The 26444-nt window shown below is 39.9% G+C and overlaps 1 protein-coding gene across 2 annotated transcripts; it reads left to right on the top strand.

The window, feature by feature from the left end:
* The first annotated feature begins 1505 nt into the window (after positions 1–1505).
* Positions 1506–26444, top strand: LOC310926918 (5'-AMP-activated protein kinase subunit gamma-1-like). 2 transcript variants are annotated; one of them, XR_014592818.1, is made up of 16 exons: positions 1506–1713; positions 3741–3806; positions 5884–6148; positions 14343–14569; positions 18047–18098; positions 19408–19514; positions 20102–20183; positions 21248–21306; positions 21423–21468; positions 21554–21608; positions 21743–21869; positions 22103–22268; positions 22900–22937; positions 23040–23186; positions 23273–23455; positions 25088–26444. XR_014592818.1 is itself a non-coding variant. In XM_083889130.1 (16 exons), the coding sequence occupies exons 1-16, from the start codon at positions 1630–1632 to the stop codon at positions 25177–25179; spliced, it is 1707 nt and encodes a 568-aa protein (XP_083745256.1). In that variant the 5' UTR covers positions 1506–1629; the 3' UTR covers positions 25180–26444. The 2 variants fall into 2 exon arrangements, 1 of the variants encoding a protein (XP_083745256.1); XM_083889130.1 differs by having other exon boundaries at positions 23273–23366.

Below are 26444 nucleotides of genomic sequence, written 5' to 3' on the forward strand. Positions count from 1 at the left end.
CCTTTTGAAGTGTACAGATTATGGAGTTTGTGGAATTGAATTTAGAAACATTTACAAAAATAAACTATTTTACATGTTTGTATGTTGTATGTGTTGTTTGTTTTAAGCTACCACTTTTAGCATCTGCAGTTATTTGTTTGAATATCTCTCATGGTAGTGCAGATGGAGAGGATTGGGAAAATAAACAAATACTCCCTCTTGAGGAGCTGGACCAAGAAGCTGAGATCTTTGGTTTTGAGAAAATGTAAACAATCTTCAAAAATAAAACTGCTGTGTCCTGTCACCACAGATGATGAATCAATCATCCTCTCTATGCTGGACCTTTGTGAATAAAAATGCTGCTGCTTCATGATGCTGTGTAAAACACGGAACTATGAAATATCCAACATACATGGAGTAGGTGACAAAGTGTAAAAATGACATTACAACTTAATATTTGTTTCTCTACTTGTTTATTCTTCAGGTAGCAGTGGCTGCACATGAGAGCAGATTTCCCTGTCTTAGTTCATTTGAGGTGAGTGAATAGTTTTGTTTACTGTACCATAGTACCGTAATATTTGCAGCTGCATCATCTTGGCAACAACAATGTCCCAAAATTAGTATTTTTTTTATTGGCCCCATGGAACAATTTCCCCCTGGGATTAATAAAGTAATCTGAATCTGAAACCAAATGGCCCAGAGTTTGGATTTTTTATTATTATTTTTTTTTTAATTACAAACCTGTAATAGTTAAAATAAACCTGTGATAGTTATTATTCCCATACTACCTCTGATACTGCTTACAACAACTACTTCAATTTGCATTGCATTTACCTTGTATTTAGTATTCACTATTATCTAGTCATTATTCTGTCTACTGTTTGTTCTGCTGCTGTAACACAAATCCTAGCGAAATGATTTATATTTTATTCTATTGCTAAGACCACTTCTAACCCAACCACTCACATAGCTACCACTACTGCTTCTACTACTAATGATGATAATAATCAACCTAATAATGCTATAGTGTCATGTTTACGGGCAGATTATGGCAGCAAATGTACTATATTCGCGTCATAATCCATTTAAAATCTGACTCGCACTGACATGATGGTGAAGCTTGTGTGTATAAATAAGCCAGATAAATCTGCCTGGTGTTGTGTTAGAATTAGCTTCCCCTTCACGAAACTGTGTCTTCCTGGTTGTGTGCCCTCAGTTGTGCCTGTTCTTATTTAGTCACTGCAAGGGGGGTGGAAGAGAGATAATTGAAGCTATCACCACTATCCAATAATAATAATAATAATAATAATATTAACAGAAAATGTACTATTACGTATATTTTGTCGCTTCAAAAAACGACTTTAGTGTTTCAGAGTAAGGGGGCGCGCACATTGGTGTGTGCGGGGTACAGATTATGACACAGCACCTGTAAACAGAGATGATGAGTGTGCCCTGCCTCTGTGCGTCTACTTCCTGGTGGAGAGGGGAGGCAGCAGCTCCTCACTGTTGTCGTACAAAGTAAAAGGGGCAGCAGATAAAAGCGAAGGCGCAGGCGGTGTACAGGACTCTGGAGTGTCCGTGCAGCTGCTTCGCTGTTCTCTTTTGTAAACACGAGTGTTATTGTGTGTTTTTGAAGTAAAAACAAAAAACATGGGAAGCACAGTGATGGAGTCCAACAAGCAGGACTCAAAGAAAACGCCAAAGAAGAGACGGAGTCTGCGTATTAACATGCCAGTGAGTCGGTGAAGTATCAACTAAATTGTCTTCTTTATGCCGTGACTGTTCAAAAAAAAAAAAATCGACCTATTAAAGTTTTGGTTTTGAAAGCAGGAGTAGCTGGAGTTTTTAGTCGTCATTTTTGGACGTGTGTTTGCGTTTGTTGCCTCGCACGTGACGTATTGAGTGAGTGTGATTGACAGCTGACCCTGCACCGCGACCTACATTTCCTCACTTATGTTACTCAAAAGTCCACAACTCAAAAGTCCACGACATCTGTGCTGATGGACCTTTTGTCTTCCGTATTAAAATAATCGTATTCAGGCTATTTAACTTCAGCCCTTCAGTGTCATATCACTGTCTGTTGTTTTCCAGAAAAGTCCTTGTTTGTACTGATGGATTCCTCTAAGGTGGAAGGTCAATGCACTGCAGCATTATAGAAAACACAACGTTTTACATAGCATTTGACACAATACAACAACATTTAACATTTTCCAAAACAGTTCACAAAACACAACTAGATAGATAGATAGATAGATAGATAGATAGATAGATAGATAGATAGATAGATAGATGCAATATCCACTAGCTATAAATAAACAACATATCAACAATATAAAAAAGGATTCAAATTCCAGGAAATTTTCATGTACATTTTCAGGAAATTCATTCAAATGTCTCGTTGCATCAGCCGTCAAAACCCAAAACATATTCATCTCACAGTGAACAACACAGGATAATCTCATATGTGCAGCTGGAATAGTATTCATGTGTCTCTTGACGTTGTGTATTGATGTATACGTGGAATGACAGTGGCCTCAGCTGATTGTTGTCTCGCCGTCGGCTGATTTTGTTCTCAGAAATTTGCTGAAGGCTGCTAGGTCACTAAAACTTAACAATGCATACACAAAATGGAGATTAAAGAAGCACACCACCACCAAGTTTGAGCAATTTTGCACATTGTTTTTTCATGTTAAAATGTTATATTTTATCACTTGGAGGAAAAATGAAAGCCAGGCAGCAACATATGCAAAAAAATCAGTATCGACTGCCCAGGTTTTTAAGGAAAAACCCATATTGATTGACCTGTGAAATATATATTATTTTTGTATTTTTGTTTCAGATTAACGAGCCGAGTTCAAACCGGCGAGTCATGACTCATTATGATCACCTCTTGGAGGCGCTTGCTTTATTTAACAAAAATGTCTGTAGTGGGGCCAGATTCAGCCTCTATTCATCAGGCCATGTTAGGGATTGTGCTTTTCTTTGCTTAATGAGTCTTATGAACTGAATGGAATCATTGTACAAGACACTTAAAAGCTCTCTTCAACATCCTGTTTATCAAGGTCAGTGTCTCCTCAGTCCCACGAGCAAACTGTGTTGACACTAGTATGTTTTGTTGTGTAGCATGTTGTATGTATGCATGTAGCTCAGGTATTTTGATTTCGAGTTATTTATTTTTCTTTGATTGCATCCATCCTGTCCATCTTCGATCAGACACTGACTGCATATGATCCCACTCAGGATTTTGTGTATGATGTATAATATGTTTGTATTTATCAGCAAAAGCAACAGTGCTTTTGTGACAAACCATAAAGTGCGACATACTTGGGTTTTACACCAATACATGAACTATTCTTAAAATTCAACTGAGTTGAAACCACGTAAACGGAACAGGTTTTCTTTGTCACATAATCAATCCTGTCTAAGTAAATGGCATTTTTTGCAGCAGAATGTTTATCATCACTACTCTAAAATGTCCCGCACAAACCCAGCCCTTGGAATGGGGAAGAAGCTATGTTGCGTTGTCTTGCCAAGGTTCCTGCTGTGGCATAACATGTCTGTCTTCTTTTTTGAGTGGCAGCGCTAAAAGCTAAATAATCGGTGGGGTGTACAGTACACTTTTCACTTTCCCTCAAGGTGATAGAAAAGAGCACCATTCATTGTATTTCCTGTTATGACTTGTCATTTTGTTTTTCCTGCTGTTTTTCCTGAATGTTGTCTTGATCCTTGACACCTGGATCTGTTTGTTTTTTTCTGTGTAGGATTTTGGAGCATTTACTTCCTCACAAGTGGAGAGAAGTGGCCCGAATAAAAGTGGCTCTCAAACGGTATGGAAATGATTTTTATTTCATGGTTTTTGTGTCATTATTTTTCATCCATTTGTTGTTGTTTTCTCAACCTTGCTTTCTCCCCACACACGTGATTTATCACTTGGCTCTGTTTGTTTGGCTTTGAGCACATTTAGCAAGGATTAAGGAGAGCAAAATAATACACAAGGCCATCTTCTACTGCCAACCCTTGCTTACAGTAACATTACGCCCACTGTGTTCAGCCATGGCAAGAGCAGGAATAGAGGAAATTGATTTTTCTAAAAGAAATCAGCCTCTGCAATTCTGTCTAGTCTAATTGCCCTAAATAGGATTAATCATTGACTGTTAGCTTACCATAAGTCAACCATAGCGCATATTCCGTTCAACTGCAGTGATGATAAATATATGACACGTGTCTGTATTAAAGAGCTGATTAATATCTAGTCAAAGTCCATAGCTGCTGGTTCATTCGCCACCTCAGCAAGCTCTTGCTCAACGTCGGAGTGAGAGTTTTTGGCAAACAAACGGGGGATGGGTGTGTGTGCTCACACCCTCAGATTTGTTGTCACAGGATTGGTTAAAAAATGTGCACATGAAGGACAAGCCTTCAACAAATAACTATCCTACCTGCACAAGAGGTGGACAATCTGATGGTTTTATAAAGTGTGTCTTGTGTCTTGACAGTGTGCACACAAATCCTAGAGATGAGGACATTTAAAGACCTTTTTTTTTTCTAAACTGGCCAAATTATAGCATGTGGCTCTATCACAGGGTGTGATGGTTTGACTGCTTGTTGTTGCTGTAATGTAATGTTTGTAGTTTTCTCAAGTATAAAAAAGGCATTTTTTTGTCTCTGTTTTTGGTTTCTGTTTTAAATTCAACACCACTTTTTAGATTTTGATCTTCTCATATTTACCAAAATCAAACAAAGACTTGTTTTAAAGGAAATTTAAATGATCAGAGAGACACACAGACCCAAAATATAGTCTTTCTACTTCATATTATCTTTATCTGTTTCTGGTAACCCCAGCACTGGATATTACTGTATCAGGCTTCACTGCATCAGAGCCCACAAATGGTTAAAAGATTTGTTGTTGGCATATTCAGAGCCAGCAGCAGTCAGTGGTGGGAAGAGGCTTTCCGTGTCTGCAGTTAGTTTGTCTGCTGTGACTGCACCGTCAGTAGGGAGTAAGAGATTTTCTGCCTGTTTACATTAAACAGACATTAAAAGTCATAATTAAAGAAAAAAAAATGCAGATTAAAGCCTGTTTCGAAGGAGATGTTTTGCTCTGTGCCAAACGATATATCATCTTCAACATCACAGGGTATCTTAGTTAGTTAGAGTCTGCTCTCTGAATTTTGTTGCTTTGAGTAAAACATTATGCAGAGTTACTACACAGGTAAAAGAGATGTTGTGAAACAACATGAACATGCCTTTTTGCATTTTGCACCCAATGCATTCTCATGCAGACTTTTTCAACATGCCTCCAAAAGCTGTAATTCGTGTAATTTCTGCATTAAAACATCAGGAGACTAGTGGTATATATTTTGTTGATTAGTGTATCTACATACCCCCCTGTGACCCTCATGTGGAGGATAAAGCTGTAGAAGATGAGTAAATGAGTGTATCTGCATTAGCCAAAACATTTCCGATACTCTTTAAATCTGTTGAAATCCATATTTCTGTTCAAGGTAATGCACTCCTTTTAACGATGTCATCAGCTTTAACATTTATAACATATGGGTCAAACCCTCGTTAGAGTGAGGAAGGAAATATTTATTACTACTAGTTGACTTGTGTTCGCGTCATCTTATTGTGTGGTGTTTTGTTACTGTTTTGAATGAGAGACCCCTAGTGGCATGTGTGACAGTGCAGCAAATATGACAAATAGTGAAAAAGGAGAACCACTATAGCAGCTCCACAAAAAATCAGTGCAATCAGCAGCTGTCATTTCATAATACTCTCTTCACAGCTTTTTGTTTGTCGTCTTTTACTTGCGGTTTTTACAGTTAGGCCCTGCTTTGGTATTATGTGAAAACACTGAACATAACGTCAAGCACATGAAAATAAAACTTCTTCCTAACTGTCTCACAGGGAGAGATCCGTACAGCAAGCCCCACCATAGGAGTGTTTGCGAGGAGTCCTGCCAGAGCCATAATGCCAGCATGTCCCCAGTCTGCTCCAGTCCAGACAAAGACGAGCTCAAGTTCACCCAGAAATATCTTCCCGTTTGCCTCCCACCAGAACTCCCCACCAAAATCTCCGAAATCCCCCCACCGCCTAAGCTTCAGTGGTATCTTCCGCTCATCATCCAACTCCACACCTGCAAGCATCAAAATCTTCTCTCGAACCAGGAGAGGTGAGTTGAGAAGAAGTTTAATTATTCTAGAAAGTCAGTAAGGTAATGTTCAGAACAGACTTCAGAATGTGTCCTGTTGCATTTTTTTACAGATTCGTGTATGCACTAGGGTTGGCTCAATGTCACTTTTAAAGTCCGATACTGATATCGGTCCAATGCAGTCATATTACACCTGGTGCATTCCCCACCTAGCCATTTCAAGTGTTTTCCAAGACATGATCACAACATGTCTCAGCTAATATTCTGTTATTATTTACGTTTTCTCCATCTGTGCATAGTGAAGCATGCGATTTTTATGCGTCCGATAACCGATCTCGTGATTTTGACCAGTATCAGCCTTATACCAATTCTTAGTATTGTATAAGTTCATCCCTGTGATGCACAATGGACATTATTGTGCTAGTCAGGAAGTATAAGCCTTGTTTTGTTCATGTTAAACCAAAACAAAACAGAAAATTCCACTGCAATGTTTTGTGACCTGCAAGCCAACCTGGTTAAGATCCTCAGCAGAGACATGGGCCATCACTCGAGGACAGACAGACATTCCTTCATTGTCACCGTCTTCTTATTGACGCCAACAACTGTCACGTAAGAAGGAAGGGAAATGGTTAACGTTTGTTGTTTTTGAAAATCAAAACATATTGTGTCTCTCTTATCTGTTCTTAGCACTGAGCGCTGCATTACAGATTAGATTAGGTTACAGACATGTTGTCCCACAGCTACAGTACAGTCTCCATATCATCATAAGAACCTAGTAATAACACAGTGGTGCCACTGATGTGTGCAAGGAAGTGAAACTGTGACAGACGAGGCAGAATAAGGCCTTGTCTTATGAGGCACAAAAGTGTCAGGCAAGGTTTTAGCTCTCCTTAGTCTCTCCATGTATTTGTGAAGCTCATCATTACATAACAAAAGCTAGCTTGTTCTTCGTGACAACAGCCATGATGGAAGCAGCATCAAACAGTACAGTGATGACTCATGTGTTTTTGGCTTGTACATGTAACCCGCCCATTCTTCTCTATTTCCTGGTAAATGGGTTGGCAGTGTTTGGTGGAATATCTACTGCTCGAGCCAGACCTCACGGCTCTGTTCTGTTTACTCTGTAGACTTTGTAAACTAAAGCACACCAGCACACCTTAACTCAGTGGCCTGGGCAGCTGCCATGACGTGGTGCGGTTTGAGACCCGACATCCTCTCCAGTGGTTCACTGACTAATTATGTGGTTTTAAGGGAATAGTGACCAATGGTAGCAGCAGTAAAATATGTGTATGAATGAATATCTTACAAGTGAGAGGGTACAACTGTGTTTTTATTAGTCGGGGTGCTTTTGTAGACAACCTAGGTTCGCCACAAGGGTGTGCTCTTGTCTTGGTTTGACTTTGAAATGTTTTCACTTGATTATACTTGGAAAATTGGAATTTTAACCTTTCATGAGCACCTGATCTTTCTGATCATGTGCATAACTAAGTTATTATAAAGTTATATAATTATAGATGATATAACAGATTCCTTTCCCTCCATAGTATTTTACATTTGCCACAAATAGGATCAGAATACCTTCTGATTTCCCATCGCCTGGACATTGTGAGTCTCTCACTGCTAAAGGCAACTCTCATATCCTTATCTGGAAGTCGACCAGACTCACACGAGCTCTTCACACAACCATGCAAGGTTTTCTCTCTCTCACTTTCACTCTCCCTGTTGCTAGTGCGTACTGCATGTTGACAGTAAATAAAGTAACTGGGCAGTTTTGACTTTCCAAATTCACAAAACACCGGCCTTACAAGGCCTGGGTGAGTCTCTTTCTCTTTTTTTCTTTTTCTGTGTGGGAAACTTGAGCTGGAAAGATTAACATAAGACACCTTGAAGACATAGATGTGAAGAAATATTTAAAATCCTCTTGGATATGAAACCTGGCAGCCTGCACTATAAATGGAAACACAATGAGTGTCACATGACATTTGCTTTTGTCACTGACGTCTCAGATACTACCTCATTTTGACCTACTGAGCAGAGTGGGGCACTTGCATAACATGATAATTGAGATCTGTACTGGATATGCTGTAGCTAATGTGAGAAGCAGATACTGAGTGGGCCATCTGTTAAGGGTAGGAGAGGCCATTGGTGCTGATAATGGAAGTGTTCTGATCAGCTGACAGAACATGGGATGTCCCCCTGCTGTCATCTGACAGGGGCAGGCCCACACACTCTTTAAAGGTCAGGCCCCCCCAAAAGTTACGGACAACTGAGTGTACAAATGACAGAGCTGCATGACTGTGTGCCTCTGATCTCACTGTCTCTTTAATGGCTGAGCTGCAGATTCAGAAGAATTTAAAGTCGAGGATTTTATTCTCTGGAAAACTTAAATTGTGTCTTATATTGTTGGACGGAGTGAGACAGATGTGCATGTTGAATTTACTCTCTGGCAGAGGGAGGGCATTGAAAGATGGGGGGGTGGGGAGATGTGCGGCCTGAGCCAATCGCTGGTGTAACCTTCGCTGACTGGCCTCCTTTTACAGGCTGCTGACACGGCCGCTATATTAAAGAGATGCCACCCACAGCTGCACCTGACAATTTAAAGCACTGACACTGCTGCGAGGTTGAAGAGGCGCTGTGGTCTGCTCTGGTTGTAATTTCGGATCACTTGTGAGAGGGACATTTCTTGGCTGAAGCTGTGTGGAATTAACAGCTTTCATACTCCATCTTATGCGCTGCCTCCTTCTGGCTCCATTCTCTCTGGAGGATTTGTTTTCTGCTAATGCTGGCTTCAAGAAAAATTGGAATGTGCAACTTATTGGCATAATCAAAATATTTTTTTCTCTTGTGGATTAATACAAGGTTAAAGGGACTATTGTATGCTTCTTGATCCAGACGTAGAGGCTATTGTGCCTGAAAAAGGACCAAACCACTTAAAAGACTAACCATTCTCTGTATTTTGTGACCCATCCCTGGTCATCAGTCAGATATTCTTATTTACCTTTAATTTCTCGACAACTTTCCTCGCCAAGGAATGGAGTGACTCTCACTTTAAGCGCCCCTTTCGTTATGTGGATGGTCATGGTTGGATTCAGTTTTGATCGCACAACCCACTGTGTTCCATGAAGAGGTTTGGCAGCTTAAGAAGGAGCAAGAAACGGAAGGAGCAAGATGGGTTAGGAGGGAGACCTCAGTCCATGGCATCATGTCTGTCTGGTAATGTGCTGAGCTCTCCATTTGCTACATTAGCCCTTTGCATTTAAATTATGCTGCCACTTCTTCCACACATAACAGCATTTATACTACCGGTAACGGCAGGCTGTTTTTGATGTTTTACAATAATTAAACTCCTGCATAAATAGTCTTAATTTGAAGAGAGGATGTCTATATATTTTATATGGTATCGGTGTCTGTGATGAATGTTGTTCGTTGTAGCTGTGTGTGCTCCATATAGCTGTAGGTGTTGATTACATGACTGGTCTCTAGTCTACAGTGACAGGACATAGGCAAGTGGTAAAACTGGATGAGAGGCAGAGCAGTGGCAAGAGGTTTGCCATCACAGATTTACTGCACTGTCATTTATGCATTGCGTTAAAAGGTTCCCTGTAATTTAATTGTTTTAGTGGTATGTGAAATAATTAATTGAAAGCTTGTTGTATCATGCGGCATCTGAATAAAAATAAAAGCTACTTATTTCAAAGTAGTGTCATTATGTAATTGGTAGCCCCTCTGCGTAGTACGTGTGAGGTTAATGTCAGTATGCTGTCCCATATCCAAAGAGAATCTCTTAAAAATAGCTGCCCCATTTGAAAACGTCATTAAAATAGACAAGACACTTTATTGTGAAACTAAGTGGAGTTTCTTCACTTGGTCTTAAATCTCCTGCCACCTAATGTTGTTTCAGGCTTTTAATATAAGAACTGCAGCTACTGTAAAGTGTTTTCCTCATAATGTTTGATGAGTGGTGTGCCGGGGCCCCACTGTGTGGTGTTTAAGTGGCTCTTCATCACAGACTTCACAGTTCCTGATTTAGAGCCAGGCTGACCTCGGTGGAGTTGGTGAGAGGAGCAGGGTCCTGTCATATTGATGCACGTCTATATGTGGTTGTGGAAGGATGTAGGGTTGATTGTAACAGCAGTGAACAGCGTGTTGACACATCAGTCTGAATTATAAGCCCTTTGATCCAGAGCCTCTACTCTATAAAGGTGGCAGCGATGCTGCTTATGGTACTCATGGCACCTTTTTAAGAACACAACACAAGGAGTTGTCCTATAAAGCAGCAAGTGTGTTTTACTGACTGAACTATTTACTACATGTCACTCCTGCTCCCTCATTTTCATCAAACAGAGGCACAGATAAAAAATAAGTTGCCATTTCCATGTGAAATTTCATTAGTAGCCAATAAGAGGACTTCATAAGTGTGCTGTATGTCAGTTTGAAACGTGACTGCTCATTCAAATGACCTAGTTTGCACTCTTGTGTGATTTCGTGAACTCTTTTTTTTCTTTTCACTGCTCCTGTGCACCACAGTGTACTTACCACATTATTTTGAAACCCTTGTTGTGACTGACTGTCATTTCACAGCATTCAGTCTACACACCTGTTCTAAGCAGTGCATGAACAGCCATTCTCAGTTGTGATACCTTGTGTTGCATGCCTGAGCAGAGATGAATACAGTAGGCCCATTGTGTCTGCGTTGACCTAAGTGCCGCTCAGAGGTCAAAACAAAGTCATAGGACACCCACACATACATGGCCCACTTTTAATGGTGTTGCATTAATATTGCAAATTTGCAGTAAAATATAAGCTTAGCCTTACTAGCCTGATTACTAACCCAACTTGCAACTTCGCAAATAACAGGGTTTTTTTTACCAGCAAAACATACAGTATAATGGCTGGAAATATTATGATATTTAATACTCTTTAAAACACATGTGTCAAACTCAAGGCCCGGGGGCTAGATGTGGCCCGCGAGGTCTATGCTGCTTTAAGGTGTGTATTGACAATAAACTACATTTCCCACGATGCATAGTGATTGTGTTACCCGTGAAGTGACGGCATCCCGCCACTAGTTTGCAGTGTATCATTGTATATGCATCATGCAACGAATGAAATTGAGATTGAAATATCCACAAATGATCCCAAAATATCCAGGAAGAGAAAGATATTTAACACAAAAGACATACCGACAAACCAGTATGTCTTTTGTGTTGTGAGGCGGTGACCGTCGTCAAAGAGTACAATCCAGTCGGCATTTTGACACCAAGTATGCCAAAGTTAGCCTTCGAGAAAAACAACAATCTGCGATCGCAGCAGAATGTGTTCACAAAAGCCATAACCAAAAATGATGCGGCAGTGAAAGCTAGCTTTATTGTGGCTGAAGAAATCACCTCTGCTTTTCTGAGTCTTTTTCTGATGGTGTGTTTACATTTAGTTACATTTATTCTGTCAACCATTATGCTGATGTGGCCCTCAGTGAAAATTTGTTTGACACCCCTGCTTTAATACATACTTAAGACTGATTTTTGATTGAATTTTCTCAGGGTTTAGGTTATGGCCTAGGAAGGAAGTGATTTAATTTTGATGAGTGTATTGACACTGTGGGAAACTAAGCAGCCATTTTGTTTGCAAAATTCGGAGTGATTTCTCTAGATTCATTGCTTGATCTGTACTAAATCAGAAAACTGTGGTTTTAAGAAAAACACAGCTCAAATCCAATAATAGACAGTCCATTCCACTATCATGGAAGTCCTCACTCATGGAAATGTTTGTCACTTTTCTTTAGAAATTATTAAAACAACCACTCAATTACTAAAATTGTAAATAAGTACATTTTCTATGGGTTGATCGGTTGCACTGACAAAGCTGTGTCCAATGCATAGGTGCATTGGATCAGTGTTTAGACACTTTAATTTGTGTTAAACTCATACACTTAAATGCTGGTAAGTTAGTTGAAACTAACTTGTATATAATGCTAGCATGTTAGTTTCCATTTTCCATCCATTTCCTGTTTCCTTGGTGGTGCCTGGCTGCCCCCTATCAACCAGGCTCAGGAGAGGACTCCCAGTCCCGCTGTTATCTCTGTCTGTGGAATGTGCCACAACAGCGTGGCTAAAATAAGAAGGCTACAGGGCGGAAGCAGAGCGCGCCAAAGAGGGTCCATATACGCCAACTAAATGTCAAGAGAGATAGTGTGGAGTGCAAATAGACAGACCAAGGAAAACATTTCACCTAACGCACAGGGCCTCATTTATGACAAACCATTCTTGAATTCATCTTGCAGAAAAAGAAAATGACAGAAACTGATTATTATTTTACTATTTAGTATTATTTTAGTATTTTAATGCAGGAGGTCGAGTCCTGAACATCATGTGATCTTTACACATCTTATCTTGGCACTCCTGTCACACAAGTGTAAACATGGCGTCTCATCGTGGAAGATTTGTAACGCGACCCATTTGGTCCCGATCATCCGTGTCCCTCGTTGGATAGTTTGAGAAACATGTCAGTGGGGAGGAGCCAGCACAGCGTGAGTGTCGCATGTCGTCATGCGTAAGCTTGTGACACCTGATGTGAAAGGGTCCTGTGACATGTCACAGGGGTGGCTACATCACAGACAGCTGACTGTTACGCTAGCACTGGGCTTAATGTTGGAATTAGACTATTGTCTTGTGTCTTGTGTAATACACCACATAATAGCTCTAGCCTATAGACGGCAGTTAAGCATAATTCATTGCTTATAATGCTTTATTGTGGAACAGTTAAAACAATTAAACTCAAATTTTCTGACTTACAGCTTGTTTATCATCCATATTTTATTTTCTGAACATGGAGCAAATTTGTCGCTGTAAAACTTTAATGAGGTGCCACACGCAGAGACGTAACAGGAGATCTCACTGGTTAGCCTTCACCCTCTGATCCCCACACTGGAACAATCCCACCTCCTACAGCATCATATAGCATGTATATGATGCTGTAATGTCTGAAGGAGACTTGGAATTAGAGAGAAAAGTGGATTTCATTGAAGTTGTGGGTATAAACAACCTACAACGACATTAAAATAATTAGATAAAATAAGTGTACGTTTGGAAGACGTATTTGTAAGTAACAAAAGTGAAAGGCAGTGCACGCCCACACAGGTGTTTTTGTTTCTGACTGTTTAGACTTCACCTCAGGCTGAGGTTCAGAGAAACTATGGTGTCTTCACTTCCCTGCACACAGATGTCAGATAGGTTCTCAGTAGACAAAATACATGGAAATATCTGTGTGAGTAAACCCTGGATGTTTAGGGCTTTAGGAATTTGACTCAAAAAATGTCTCCTTGAAAGTAGTTTTTATCATTACTTAAAACTGCAGTGCGTAACTTGTGGATCTAAAAGATGTCTGCTACATTCAAAGCATTGTAATGAAGCCTATCAGGTCCATAGACTCTGTGTGTTTCTTAGTGTTATTTAGTTCATTGTCTGGTGTTTCTTTCTCCAACACGCCCTTACGCTGCTGGTGTATACACACAAACGCTCCCTCAGTCAGTTGTGATTCTGCTTGACAGAGCATGTTTTCAGATTTTCTTTTAGCTAGTGTGAGCATCATTAACATCTTAATTACAATTAAAATGACATTACAGGCTGTATGTAATTTGTTCACGTATAGATTTTGAAGAGATTTAGATATTCACTGGGTAAGAATACGGTCATATGTCCACATATGTAGCCCCACAGCAAATACAAAAAAAGTTTAGTTTTCATTGATGACTATCTGTTTATCTATTTATGTCTTACATACATGAGAAATTGCAACTTCCATCATACATCGACTTACTGGACCCTAAATGTTTATATTTGAACATTTCAAAATTATATTTGTCATTCACCTCTTAAAGGTGACACATAGTGGAAATGCGCTTGATAAGTTAACGCAGCTCCGTTTTCTCACTTCATTTGTAATGCTGGTTCACATGATGCATCCCTGTCTGTCAGCGACTTGGCTTTGGTTTAGCTCTGGTATCTGTGCCGTACTCGGGCCTATCAGTCCCTGATGGATCAGATACTCATTCCCTCTCTGTCCTAGCATGTGACAACATTTATAGTATCTATAGCAGTAATGAATATATCACCTCAGTCTTGAACTAAACCTATCACCCATGTCAATCTGTGCAGTTTCTTGGTGACATTACTAACGCAGGATTGGTTGACAGTTGACACTTTTTGTCTCTCCACAGCCTCAGGACTTTCCACACCACCCACCACGCCGACCCAGGTGACCAGCCAACCTGTGTTCACCCAGGAAGCACCGCAGAGTTGGCTCAGTCCGGAGCGGATGGAACCAAGCTACAGAACCCGCTCCCTCTCCACACCTCCGGACACTGGACAGCAGCTAAGCCTCCCCTCTGCTAAACCCCCGATCCCTTCCTCAAACCCTGGGTCGTCTTATTCTACCTCACGACAAGTGAGTCGCGATGCAGTAAAATGTCAATCGTTTTAGGAAGCTGTTAAATTTGCAATGCCATCTATTTTAGGAATGTGAGTCGTTGCCTTGCAGCGGTTCATTGGCTGCTTGTTAACTCAGATATGTAAATTAATGTGACAGTGACACATTCTTAAAGAGATTTAAATGTGACTTATTATTGCTCTAGTCAGCAATATTAGAATATTAACTAATTAGTTAAGGTACAAACGTTTCAGATCATAGCACAAGTATATACTGAACTGTCTGATATGGTTTTACTGAAAAATGAAATGACAGTCACTGGCCACTTTATAAGGTACACATGACACAGACTGTCTTTTGCATACCTTGAGTTACTGTTGTCCTTACTATCATTCCAAACCAGTCTGTTCATTCTCCTCTGACCTCTGGCATCAACACAGCATTTTCACTCAGAGAACTCCCACTCACTGGGAGCTCTCTCTTTTTTTACACCATCCTCTGTAAACCCTCAAGATGGTTGTGCGTGAAAGATCAGCAGATCAGCAGTTTCTGAAATACTCAGATCAGCCCATCTGGCACCAACAACCTCTTAAATCACAATACTATATTAACTTTTGTCATTCATAGATGCCATTTTCCATTTTTTATAGTCATATAAAGTGGCATGCCTTGAATAATGTGTTACTTTATTCAGTCATAGTTAACAGTGTATGATACAGATGTCTATAGCATCAAGCCTCTGTTTGCTCTGCATCACTGGCACAAGTGAAGGTGCTAACATTGCTTTGGCATCGACCCTGTATCTCAAATAGTGTTAGATGTCAGCAAAGCCACTGCAAAGTTGACTGTTACTGAGAAACAGAGCAGAGAACAAACATAGTCACTGTCACAAGACTTCTCAGTGAAGGTTTATCAGGATTCAGGCGGTCTGAGTCAGGATGTCATACCAGGTTTCCACTGCTAATGACAAATGACTTCACGGCTTGCTCTGCAGATTTAATGAATAATTATTTGAAGGTCTGTGCCGAACATGTCTGCTGTGAGTGATGGTGGATCCTAGCCAGAGAGGATAAATCAATATTTCATCAGCATCATTGTATACTGTTGAGAATAACACCCAAGGACTCATGATTGTGGTTGAACAGTGATGAGTCTTCAGTGTCCTCCTCCATCATGTAAAAAGAAGGCTAACAAAAACATGTGGCTTTTTAGTTTACTTTTAGTTTAATCTTTTTTGGTTAATTTTACGAATCTGTGTGAAATAGTAGAGCAGACGGCATGGCCACTGCAGCGTGAGATTTATGAAAGTGCGGGAGTAGTTTTTGGCAAGAGAATTGCTGTGTCACCACTGCAGGGGCGACACTCGGGACTGTTTTAACGTCCCACAGCAGGTATGCAAGCCTCCTCATACTACTGCAGTGGCTTGTTGTGAACGTACCAGCAAAACCTGAGACCAAAGGAAAAGTGTAAATAAGAAGCACCTTTTAACCCTGAGTGCTCATGTGGCACAGATCTGTGTCACTGCAGTTGCAGTAATACACAATTCCTTAAATGGACATCCTGGGGTGTGTTTACAGGTCGGATCTTCAGACTTTACAAAATAATTGTTTTTGTCTTTGTATGTGTTGTTTTTGTATCACAAAATAGACTATTTCATTCTTATTTTTGTTCATAAAAATGAGCCAAGCAAATTTTGAGTTTGACATATTTCCATATTTCACAAATTCCAATCCAATTTTTTTTTTTTTAATTGTAGTACTTTGTGCTCAGGTGTGTTTATATAGTTCAGGGAAAATGGAAAAAAAAATTATCATCAGATTGCCTATAGTTTGAGCTGTAAAAGGATATAAGACACTTAATATTGCACATTTGTAGCCTCTGTATATATGTTTTAACAAAGTGATGGAAAAAAGCAGTTTAAATGCTCTGTGTTCCTATAGTAGCCTATGCAAATGTATTAACATGACACAGCATAGTTGGTGCTGGGAACTTGCCTGTGCTTAGTGTGAGATGCAACAACAAGCCCAGATTGCTGTAGCCAAGGATGAGAGTATTTGTAGATCTTAACCATGTTGGGTTTTTCTTTTCAAATGAAATGAATTGCAAGGATTACATATATACAACACATTCGTGTGATAAAAAGCGCTCCCAATAAATCGATCATGGTGAATTTCCATGATGAAGATAGTCATAAATGGAGAAAATCTTTAGTAAACTCCTAATGTTTTATTGCCACAAGGGGGCGTCAGATTCTAATTCCTGTTTTAGAATGTTCACAGAAAGCATGTATCCTTATTTTATTTTTTTTAATTGTAAGTATATTTGTATGTAAACATTTTTGTAACGTTACAATATTGTGTGATTTTTTGATATATATATTTTGATAATGTAGTAACATCACTACAATATCACATAATTTAAAAAAAAAACATTTCTATGGTAAATAATTTAGTTATAGCATTGGTATGTTTTGGTAACATTACAAAATGATGTTACTTGTTTCATAATACAAGTAATATTTTTGTAAGTAATGCATTTTATTATCATGTGTTTTTTTTTTTTTTATTAATATAACGTATTTGCTTAAATTTTTTTAACATTTCAACATTCTTTACCAGGTCACATTTTCTTTACATAACATTATGTATTTGTAAGATTATGGACAAGAAGCAAATTAACTAAGGTATATCATTTAGGTATCATTAAGAAAGTAGAAAAACTGTCAAACCATTTTTTTTATTATCATTATTTTTTATTATTATTAATTATTACAATATTATCGTGAATCGCAATTGTTTTTTTCTGAGTACAATCGTGACGGAACATGATCATATCGACCCACATTGGAGGAGGGTGTGACAAGGTATCCTTAGCTTCTTGCTGCTTAGCAACGCAAGGGATTTCCTAATATGGAGAGGCACCCCTCTGTCTCCGTCTGCATGGAGGGGTGTGTCCACAGCGTGTATGGAGCTTCCTGCTTTGTAGCCTACGCTTCATGTCACACTTTTCCTCAGGTGAGTCAGTGTTGAGCGGCACATTGTGGTTTTAAACCGTGAATTCCAGTGTTTAGTCCTGGTGGGATTAAATGTGACACGCGTGTGGTTGTTTGAGCAGCGTGTGTGTTGTGGTTCTCCCTCTACTGCAGCAAATGGATCAGGACTGTTCCACTCCGCGGTTAAGGGGGGTGTGCGCGCCGTCTATTAATAACATGCCACTGAAGTTGCTGCTCCACATTGTTTTTGTCGTGTCGCCCGTTTATATGTAGCGGACCTCTTAGAGTTTCATGTTATCGCTTTGGGAGCACGACGTGTGGTTTTATTTCGTGTTTATTTTCCTTACGTTTGCGCACCGCTATCTCGCGCCGTGACCACAGTTTGTTGGGGGCCGCTGGGGGGAAGTAGCTTCAACCCGCTGCTCACTCACTATTTACAGCAAAGTTTTGCGGTGCGCTGTTGTGAAGGTTTCACCGCAAACTTGTCTTCCCTCTTCTCTCAGGTCTACGGATTATCTGAAGGCATGCTGGAGAAACTTGAACTAGATGATGAAGGTAAGAGTTCTGCTGCTGCTGCTGCTCTTTACTGCTTCCGTTCATCATAAAGGTGATCATTGTGCCATAGGTGTTTGAGTTACACTGACACATTAAAATAGTCTATGTCACAGGATTATTGGAGTTGCGTGAGCTGTGTGCCATGGATAGCATCTGTCCAGTCTCATTCACAAAGAGTCATTCACTGTGGACTTTATAGGCTGCTGACTTCTTCTTTTTGTCTCTTCATTCATATACATTTGACGCAGAGGTCACAGTTGGCAAATCCCGGTGCATGTAAATAAAATATATAACAAATTATGATCTACCTTTTATTATGGTACTTGAATGGAATGCATTGATACATGTGTGTTTTTGCAGTATGTTGTTATTTAACTAGATTGAGTACAGATGTAAGCGGTATCTGGCCTCCCTGATTAATAGATAACTAAAGAAAATCACCCAGAGGGTGAAAACCTCTACCAAGGCCGCTCAGTTTCCCACAGTGTTATAATGCTCCCTAAACTTTCAAGGTTAACAGTTGTTTTTCAAAAAACATCCTGATCTATATTTACATACCAACCAAAATCTATTCATTACTTTCTGGAGCCATAATCTTACAGCCTCACCAAATGTAATCCAAATCTGTCTTTCAGTTTTTGAGTTGTGCTACTGAAAAACTGGGGGGAAAAAAGGAAAAACAGACAAATATGGCTAAAACATAACCTCCTTAGTGGAGGTAATCTCTGAACAGAAGTGCTTTACAGCATTTTGACTGATTTTCCAAGACCCACAAAATGGTGTGTTCTATGATGTAAACACTGGAACGACCAAAAGAAAGAGTAGACTCTCTTCTTTCATCAGACGTCATTGGCAGTGACTGTTTCATTTGACGTCTATAGGCGTCATTGGTAGCCAATGAGTTAAAAAGATGCATTTATATCTAACTGATACTACAAACCTTTTCTTTTTCTGTTCAAGATCATTTAAAATTAGCAAATCTTGAGGTGGGACAAATAATATCACTTGATAATTTTCTGTAAATCAGCTAATCTGCTCAGTGCTTGTTGGAAAGAGATTACTGTAATGTTCAAATTGCATCGTCTGTGAGGAGATCCAAGCCACTACTGTTTCTGTGCTTAAAGCGGAGCATAATTATCAGTAACACGGAACGCTAAAGTGGCAGTAAGTGGCTCAGACCTGTAATGGTTGTTTAGGCTCCCAGAGTCTGTTTTTGTTTTTAGGCGTTCTCATTATATTATTCCCTGTGAGATTTCTCCTTCCTCTGAAAACATTATCCTGCCTTTTTTTCTTCTTCTTCTTCTTCCAGCTGCTGAACCTGAGAGTGATATTTACACACGCTTTATGAAATCACACAAGTGCTACGATATTGTCCCCACAAGCTCCAAGCTGGTTGTGTTCGACACGGCACTCCAAGTTAGTATTTATATTTTTGTTTTTATATATATTCATGAAAAATAATACATTGTCAGCTCAGTTTTGCATCAGTATTCAGTGTCTTGCCTGCATTTTTTTGCCTTGGTTTCATTAAAAATACCCTTAACACCGTCACATACTGCTTCACAGTAGAATTTACAACAGTTCTATGATTTAGAGGTTGCTTGTTGTGACGAGTGAAAGTTAATGTTCAATAAAATGAACAGGATCATTTTTACCTTGGGTCCATTTCTCTGAGATGGTATGTTGGGATTGTCATAAAGCTGTTAAACAGTAATCCTTTGGGAGATGTGACCTCTTTGATGTGTAGATCTTCAACCACAAAATCCACGGATGCCAAGAGGGAAAAACAAACAAACAACACAAACATCCAGAGGTTACACCACACTTCACCACTCATGCAAATGTGATGTTGATTAGATATTGTTTTGTTGAGGTTTTTAGTTTTTGCTCAGTAGTTTCATGTATGAGGAGGTGACATCTTAAAATAACTTGTTGTTGTGCATCCAAATGGTTTCTTATTAACGACTTGATTGCAGCGCTTCCTTTCAAATGTTGCTTGACAGGTTAAGAAAGCATTCTTCGCCTTGGTATCAAATGGTGTGCGAGCTGCACCATTATGGGACACAGAGAAGCAAAGCTTTGTGGGTAAGGAGCCCAAAACGTGGGAATATTTATTTTATTTTTTTTCCTGTCACATACTAAAATAACAGTGTTTACAAAAGGATATGCACTGTGGGTTTTGTGAGTATTTTGTCTGTCTTTTAAAGAATGTCTAGTGCTTTCTCAGTTTACAGTTTTCAAATAAGCAAAGAAAAAAGGCGTCCATATCTTTTGAGATTGACTCGCTTTCCTTTGAGTCCAGTGTCTTCCTTTAAAGATGAGTTGAAATGTTTACAGAATATCTCAAATTAAATGTGTTCTGCTCTGTAGACTCAAGGCAAACAGTGTTTTTATCCCCCATTTATTTATTTTTTTATCTTTTTACAGCGGCCATTTTGACATGTTTTACCCAGGAAAGAACAGGTGTATCCGATCACAGTAGCAATGGCTATGTTCAGGTTATGCAAATCAGGACAGTGTGAGGCGGTGAACGAGCATGCACCCTGAAAATGAGGAAGCTAAATAGTACTCGGCCATGATGATTTACATCTGTGAGTTTTCCCACTGTGACCTGTCAAAATGGCTGCAGCTGCTTCTGCCATGCTCATTTCTATTTCACAACTCCACAAAAATGAGATGGAGAATGTTCTTGCAGTGTCTGTGCACCTTTTGCCAGACGGACACAGAGGCAGACAGTGCTGCGTATTAATGACGGTGGCCATGACTAGGGGAGCATGACGCTATATTAAGCAGTAGTCATTAGAGCTGTCATAAGCCATTAAGCACAGCAATGACTCCGCTGTGTTGACCAGCACATGGTCAGGTTGGGCGTCTCAGAAAAATGAGCTTGGTGCCAGGAAGGCGGTGTTAAAATCCAACCCAGCAGTGAATTTATTTTGTTGTGCTTCGTTTATTGCAAGTCAGCCTGTGATAAATAATGAATGCCCACTCAGCTCGAGGGTAAAGGTGGTGGTGGTGGGGTGGGTGATGTGTTGTTTGAACCGCACCCTTGTATGCACTGTCTCTTCTACCAATTGTGCTATGCCCGCAGGCAATTCCACTGTATGTTGTTTACTGATTCAGTGTTTCTTTGCTCCCGTCCATTGCAGGAATGCTGACCATCACAGATTTCATCATCATACTACACAGATACTATAAGTCACCAATGGTAGGCTCACTTCAGATGTTGCATGTCGTTTGCTTCTCACCAAATTAGGAATTTCTCCTTTTTTTTATTTTTATTTTTTTTATTCCAAAACCAACTTAAATTCTTTGTTGTTGCAGGTGCAGATTTATGAATTAGAGGAACATAAGCTTGAGACGTGGAGAGGTGATTAACATATTTATGTCACGTTCTTATACGAGTAGAATGAAAAAGTCCAAACTGAATATGCAAATATTTCTTGCTTACACAGAGGTTTACCTTCAAGCAACGTTCAAACCTCTGGTCAACATATCACCCGATGCAAGGTATGTATGTATGTGTGTATGTATGTATGTATCCATCTATTTTGGCTGTAGATAAGTGAACCTGCTTAGGTACATATCTGTGAGCAGGTTTTTGTGCTTTCCCTAACTGGTCCTTGTGTGTGTTGTGTTTGCAGCCTGTTTGATGCAGTGTACACCCTCATCAAAAACAAAATTCACCGTCTGCCTGTCATTGACCCCGTCACGGGGAATGCACTTTATATTCTCACACACAAGCGGATCCTCAAGTTCCTCCAGCTCTTTGTGAGTCCAGCAGCACAATCATCTGTGAACTTGTGTTAAGCCGGACTGTTTTTAAAATATGAGCCATTATGATGACTTCTGCTGGAAAACAATCTCTCCTCCTGCTTTCATTGTCTGCTGCCCCCTTGTGGTTTAATGTGCACATTAATGAAATGTATTTTTTAACCTCAGTGAGTCTGGACGGCGTTCACATTTAGTGTGTCCATGTCTCCTTGTGTTCCTGTGTAACGCAGATGTGTGAAATGCCTAAGCCGGCCTTCATGAAGCAGACTGTCGAGGAGCTGGGCATTGGTACGTACCATGACATTGCTTTTATCCACCCGGACACGCCCATCATTAAAGCACTCAACATCTTTGTGGAGAGACGAGTGTCTGCTCTGCCTGTGGTGGATGACTCGGGTAAGCTGACAACCTTCTGCCACTGACCATAGACTGTATATAAAAGAGGAACACAGTCCTGCGGTTGTAAAACAGACTCCCATTTTGAAGCCTCAAGGTTTGTGATTTCACCAGAACCTTTTGGGCAAAACCATCTGTCTAACACACTAGTGGTCACTCGGTGTGCTTCACTTAACTCATGACGTCTGATGAAAGAATAGAGTCTACTCTTTCTCTTGGTAGTGTTGGCGTTCACATCGTCATACACCATTTTGTGTGTCTTGGAATATCAGTCAAAATGCTGTAAAATGCTTGGCAGTGCTGAAAATGGCTGGCAGCCAGTGAGTTAATCATCTGTTTACCTCCAAATGACAACATAATCTACAAAATCAGCACTGTGTTCTATTGAAGAAGAAGAAATAACAATTGAGACCATTAATTAACAAATATTGTCAGAAAGAGACTCATTTTACCATTTACTTCCATTTAAACTGAGTTCACTTTGCAACCATTGCCCCCTGGTGGCTAAATGCTACTTCTGTCCTACTTCCTTGGCTTTACTACTCATGTTTATATGCAGTCTATGGTACATACTTTCTGTATGTTTTGAATATTCTCTAAATTAATTTATGTTGCTCTTGTTCTCTTACAGGTAAAGTTGTGGATATTTACTCCAAGTTCGATGTGATTGTAAGTCGAAATCTTTTTGAGGAAGAGCCGTAAAGGCAAATATTAGATGTATTGTCTTACTTTATACAATACACTCTAATGCTTGTGTGTGTGTGTGTGTAGAATTTGGCTGCTGAGAAGACGTACAACAACCTGGACAATACGGTGACACAGGCTCTGAAACATCGCTCCCAGTACTTTGAAGGAGTAGTCAAGTGCCATAAAACAGAAACGATGGAGACCATCGTGGACAGAATAGTCAAAGCTGAGGTGAGGCTCCAACGCTAACGTGCTTACGTGACAAACTTTAACATTTGTTCCGCTCTGTTCAGTTCATCCGATTTTGTTTATTCCAGGTGCATCGGTTGGTGGTGGTGGACAAGCGCTCCAGCATCGAGGGCATCGTCTCCCTGTCGGACATCCTCCAGGCTCTGGTGCTCAGCCCTACAGGTATAGATGCTCAGCATTAGCACCGACTCCCTCCTTCTGTCCTGGACCCTGAGCTCTCTCCCCTCACCTGCCCTTTAACCTTGCCCCAGGTAGGAATCACGCCAGTTTTGCTCGCGGCTGGCTGTGAGGAGGCATGGTTGCAGTGGTGTTCTTTTGTTTCAGGGTGATTCTCGGTCAGGACAAGAACTCGCTGCCAGTTCCACATATAATGCAATAGAGCGAATAGAGATTTGAGCAGATGGACAGATTGAATGAAAGCATTTACTTTCACACAAAATGTAGGAGGAGTTAACTTTGTTTTGTTTTGTCAAAGTGGGATTAAGAACTTGTCAAGCATTTTGTGGCAAAGTCTGAGTTTTTCACTGGAGTTGGCATTTACCAGCTCTTTGTAGCTCGACTGAGTGTGGAGTAATCCACTTGTTTGTTGTGGAGTCGAGAAGCTCATGGCTACATTAGCTGCAGCAAACACCAATTAAAAATGCAGACTGATCACAAACGAATCAGCAGCTACGTTGCATTGTGGGTATCGCAGGTTCTAGGTTTTGACAACAAAGAAGGCTATTGACACTCAAACTAGAGCACAGTCGTACTATCATGGTCTGAGCGGATCACTAGAACATTTGTCAGACACTCTTGACTCTCTTGTTTGTGAGGAGAATACAATTTGACACCGATACATGTTTTTCTCCGGTGTACGACGTTAGATCGACACGACTGATATCCACAGGTTCGTGGTTGGACAAAGTACATAATCTTGAATGTAACTCTAAGGGTGTTTCAGTGTGTGAATGTGTTGACATTTGTTGAATCAAGATGAACTTCAGTTCAGTTTAGATGACCGTATTCAGCTGTGGTATTAGACGTAGCTGCTAGAACTTGGTTTGTTTTTAACTCAACCTGTTAATTAACCAAAGGATACAAAATAGTTACGTCTCCATTGTAGTTTGAGTCAAAGAAGTCTCATGCACTACTGATCTTCACTATTGAGACACTTCACACATTATATATAATACACTGTTTTGGAAATGTTGTGTGAAAAAGAATGCTTGCATGAATTTAGTGACTGTATTGTCAATGAAACAGAAGAAACAGAAGTGGTATTTTGATGCAGGATTTACTTGCATGTTTATAGCAAAACTTTTGCAAGATATGACATGAATGTTGTTTCCCCAGTGAGATTCTGCAGCAGAGCAGGAAGTTCATCTGAAATTATTAAGATATCAGTGAAGTTTTGTTTTGCATCATTTATAATGATGATTTAAAAAAAGAAAGCCTGTTGGCAGAAATTTAATGCAAAACCTAAGGCTATGTAGACTATGACGAAAAACATTACCACAAAGGTTTTAATCGGTCAGTATCAGCACAATAAATATCAATTAATTCAAGATTTAGTTTTGCTCCCAATTTTTAATTTCTGGTTTCAGGAAATCTGCAACTTCTCAGAAATATAAGAAACCAACACATTTGAGGAGCTGATATCACAGGGTTGGTGTTAATTTAGCTGACATTACTGCAGCCATAACATTAAAAAAAAACTTCGATTTTAAAACTATTAGTTGTTCGGCCCAATAGTCTTCTCTCTTGCACTCTGCAGTCTCTCCACTAGATGTCACTTATTCTTACACACTGGACCTTTATACACAGTTGGGGTTGATAACTGTCTTCATATACACTCACACATCTCTGTCTTAACATGTGTCCTCTCCTCATCTCCTCACCAGACACCTGTAAGGAGGAGAACCTGACCGTGTACGAGGGAGGAACCGTCAGCAGCAGTGAAGACGTGGTGGGAGGGACTAAGTGTGAAGGTTAAGGCAGTGTGAGGGTGAGCAGAGCCGGTCTGAAGAAAGTCACAGTTGACGCCTGCAAGTTGATGCACTATAGACGCTTGGAAACCAAAGAGCTAGACAGCTGAGTGAAGTGGAGTCCCTGCACTGATGAGTGATTTTTTTTTTCAGAGTTTGTTTGTGGTTTTTTTTGCATTTGTTTGAACGCTGATCAGTTGCACACATGTACATTACACTGTATAAAGGCGCACGCGCTCGTACACACACAGAGATGCATCATGGGTATCGTTTATGGTTTAGTGGGGACGTTGACGCGAGTTCTCGTGGATTTGGGCTTCAGTTGTTTTGTATATTTTTACGACCGCGTTGCTGTCGTCCGTCGATTGTGACGTCACGTTCAGGTGGCCGATGCTGAATCAGGAAAACGCTCTTTTCCTCAGCGTTTGCTGTGAAAGGTGGAGACGAAACAGACGCGTTTAAAACCGCGCTTCACCGACAACGTGGCCATTTTACGACTGTTAAAACAAAAACGATTTGCCAGTGCCATTATGGAACACTCCATGCCCAGGCTTTATTTGTGCCTTTTGGTTTGCCCACACCAGTAATGCTGTTTTTTTTTCTTTTTTTTTTGTCACAACAGTGCAGTCCCTTTGTAATTTTAACAATGTATTGGTGTGATAAGATGAGTAGTACCTTCTCCTGTATAAGGATTCATTCTCTGTGTCTATAATTCACATCTTTTTGAATTTGTTACGTACATGAAAAATGATATGATGAATAAAATCAAAATATTTTTTGACACAAAGTGCATCTATCAGAGGCAAATATAATATAAGTGTGAGTGAGAATCTGTCGTACATCGAGACATCCCGAATACGGAGATGCATATTTATGATGGTATGACGAGACTGAATGTTTTTAGATGCTTTTTTCTTCTGTGGTTTTGTTGCTACACATAATCTGATAGTTGCTTTACTCCCCTCAGCTGTGGCTCCACAGGACTCATCTCCATCATCGACTGTATATAGGTTTGTTGTTCTTTTGGGGGTAAAAAGTGTCACAGAAAGCTTTATTTTTATGAACGTGTCGACGTGTTTAAAGAGACTGCAGTTTTAACGTTATTTTTGTAAATATCTTGTGGCAATATGTCGAGTTCTACCAAACTTTGTATCAGATCAACGTGTACTGTAAATGTGCAAGCATGAGAACCTACACTTCAGCAGTATGAATGTTCCTTGTTTTACTTTTTCTATTTTTCTGGCTGCAGAAAAATAAATTGACACTGAATGTA

The sequence above is a fragment of the Microchirus variegatus genome (genome assembly GCF_963457635.1).
Source record: "Microchirus variegatus genome assembly, chromosome: 5".
NCBI classification, from domain to species: domain Eukaryota; kingdom Metazoa; phylum Chordata; class Actinopteri; order Pleuronectiformes; family Soleidae; genus Microchirus; species Microchirus variegatus.

Coding starts and splice junctions, on each gene's coding strand:
- LOC310926918 (XM_083889130.1), top strand. CDS start 1,630: ATGGGAAGCACAGTGATGGAGTCCAACAAGCAGGACTCAAAGAAAACG. Junction 21,469..21,553: donor TAAGCTTGAGACGTGGAGAG/GTGATTAACATA, acceptor TTGCTTACACAG/AGGTTTACCTTCAAGCAACG. Junction 22,269..22,899: donor GCCTGTGGTGGATGACTCGG/GTAAGCTGACAA, acceptor GTTCTCTTACAG/GTAAAGTTGTGGATATTTAC.